General features: G+C 42.2%; 1 protein-coding gene across 1 annotated transcript in view; it reads left to right on the forward strand.

Annotated features, from left to right (window-relative positions):
* Positions 1–497, forward strand: part of LOC104808460 — a 3523-nt gene extending 3026 nt beyond the window's left edge. Inside the window, exon 4 of the mRNA XM_010534137.1 lies at positions 374–497. Coding sequence (XP_010532439.1) covers positions 374–497 — 124 coding nt within the window. The remainder of the gene's footprint in view (positions 1–373) is intronic.
* The last annotated feature ends 1756 nt before the right edge of the window (positions 498–2253 follow it).

The following is a 2253-nucleotide window of genomic DNA, read 5'->3' on the forward strand; positions in this document are numbered from 1 at the left end:
AATGTTTTGTGTTTTTGGTTTTGGGTTGTTTGTTGTTGGGTGTTTTTCTACTCGGATTACTTATCTGCACGATTTCTATGATCGTAGATTACACATTCAAAGCGTTGAATTCATCAAATTCGATCAGTGTGACCAGTGTGACCAGTGTGACCATCGGAATGTGATCAAAATGAACAAATTCATCTATGGGGGGATTGAATAAGGTTTTTGCGTTGTAGAACGATGTAAATACATTTCACACGAACGTCTCGTGAGCGGTTTGAACAAAAAAAATACGAACACAAAGATACATTGATCCAAAGTGTTCCTAAAACACTACTAACACTTATGAGATTCGTTTTGTGTTCATAGCTTTCGATCGAAAAATGCTCAGCGATTTTCAACTCGGATTACTTCTCCGAACCATTTCTATGATCGTAGATTACACATTCAAAGCGTTGAATTCATCAAATTCGATCAGTGTGACCAGTGTGACCAGTGTGACCATCGGGATGTGATCAAAATCCAGTTTAGGGGTTAGATTTCGGGTTTAGGTTTAGGGTTTCTGGTCTGGGGATGAATTTCTTGTTTGGGGTACTGAAGTACGAATTAGGTTTTATGGGGAGATGTGCAACGTTACCATTTAATGCGGGCCCACACAGATGATTCTGCATAAAAGCAGAAAGCAGAATCGCTTTATTAGGTTCATTTTTTTTTAAAAAAAATTTAAAAATCCCGCCAACCGAAATCCTAAACTTTTGGCCAATATGCAATTGCGAAAATCTAAACTTTCCCGTGATAATTTTAAAATATTTGGACATTAAGAAAATAGTTAACACATAAAATAAAGTCAAAGGTTCAAACAAAATATAAGAATCAATTTATCTTGCATCTGGGGAGGAATCGTCACGTCGTGCATAGGGAGCAAGACTCACAATCTGGCCATTTGAGAAGATATCCGCGGCAATCTTCTCACGAATCGATGAACTATTTTCATCGCAAATTTGATTGCACATCGTTCTTTCTTGACCTCGCATCAGGGCTTCAAGGTACATGATGATAAACACACCGCAGTCATCTCCGTTACCATTTTGAGGCAGCCCTTCGACGTAATGGTAGTCAAATGTGGTGCTTTCATCAAATTGGTAGATCTTGGTGACCGTATATATATTTGGGAGCCACCACACCAACCGGCCAATAATCGCGTCAACGTTCGGCCTCATTTTCAGGTTGCAGTCGAATACCTGAATCAACTTCTTCACATGGATGACTCTAATGGCCACCCAATGCACACTTACATCAGGATTGACCAACGAAGGTATGCTGAGGGGAGCGACAAATCCTTCGTAACTTCCCATCTTGCGCCCTCCACACCCAATTGGTGCTTTTCCATCAAAGTAATCCTCAAGCCCATTCAAATCGGTCATACTTCCATGACCCCACCATTTGAGGAATTCGCCGAAACTTGTGTCGCCAATCATGTACTTTGTTGCTGTTGGACAACCTTCTTTGGCCAGGCGATTCCTGATTTCAAGTATAGCTTCGTCCAAGTGCTACAAAATAACGTCCGATATCAGTGAGACTAACGTCACCAGTGTGACCAGTGTGACCAACATAACCAACGTGACCAGTGTGACCAACGTGACCAGTGTGACCAGTGTGACCAGTATGATCAACGTGACCAGTGTGACCAGTGTGACCAACGTGACCAACGTGACCAGTGTGACCAACGTGACCAGTGTGACTAGTGTGACCAATGTGACCAATGTGACCAGTGTGACAAGTGTGACCAACGTGACCAAATGAATATTTGAAAGGTGTAACAGAAATGAACTTACTCCATCCTTTAGCCAGATCCGATCCTGCAAAAGGTCTTCCCAGAACCTTGGTTTCCTCACATAATCAATCTCTGACTTCCAACGCCGTTCTGCACGATTCATCTTCATAAAATTATAGAGCTGTGTCGCTTTCAGAGTGCATGTTTGGACAAAGCTCGGTATCCGAAGCACACTACCCATAACCGCGGTGGGTTGCCAAGTGAATATAGGGCGTCGCTTCTTGACAGTTCCCTCAACTTTTTCCTCCTCTTGTTTTGGCGCCTCCTGTTGTTTTGGCGCCTCTTCAAATTGTTCTTCTTGTTTTTCTTCTTCAACTTTCTTTTCGTTTCCCTTTTCTTCCTCCATTTTTGCTTCAACTTTTTTTTGCTCTTCCTGTTTCTCTTCCTTTTCCTCCTCGCTCACCACAGGTGATATATATCTTCTTCTTCCACCTCCT

This window comes from Tarenaya hassleriana, unplaced genomic scaffold (genome assembly GCF_000463585.1).
Source record: "Tarenaya hassleriana unplaced genomic scaffold, ASM46358v1 Cleome146, whole genome shotgun sequence".
NCBI lineage: Eukaryota > Viridiplantae > Streptophyta > Magnoliopsida > Brassicales > Cleomaceae > Tarenaya > Tarenaya hassleriana.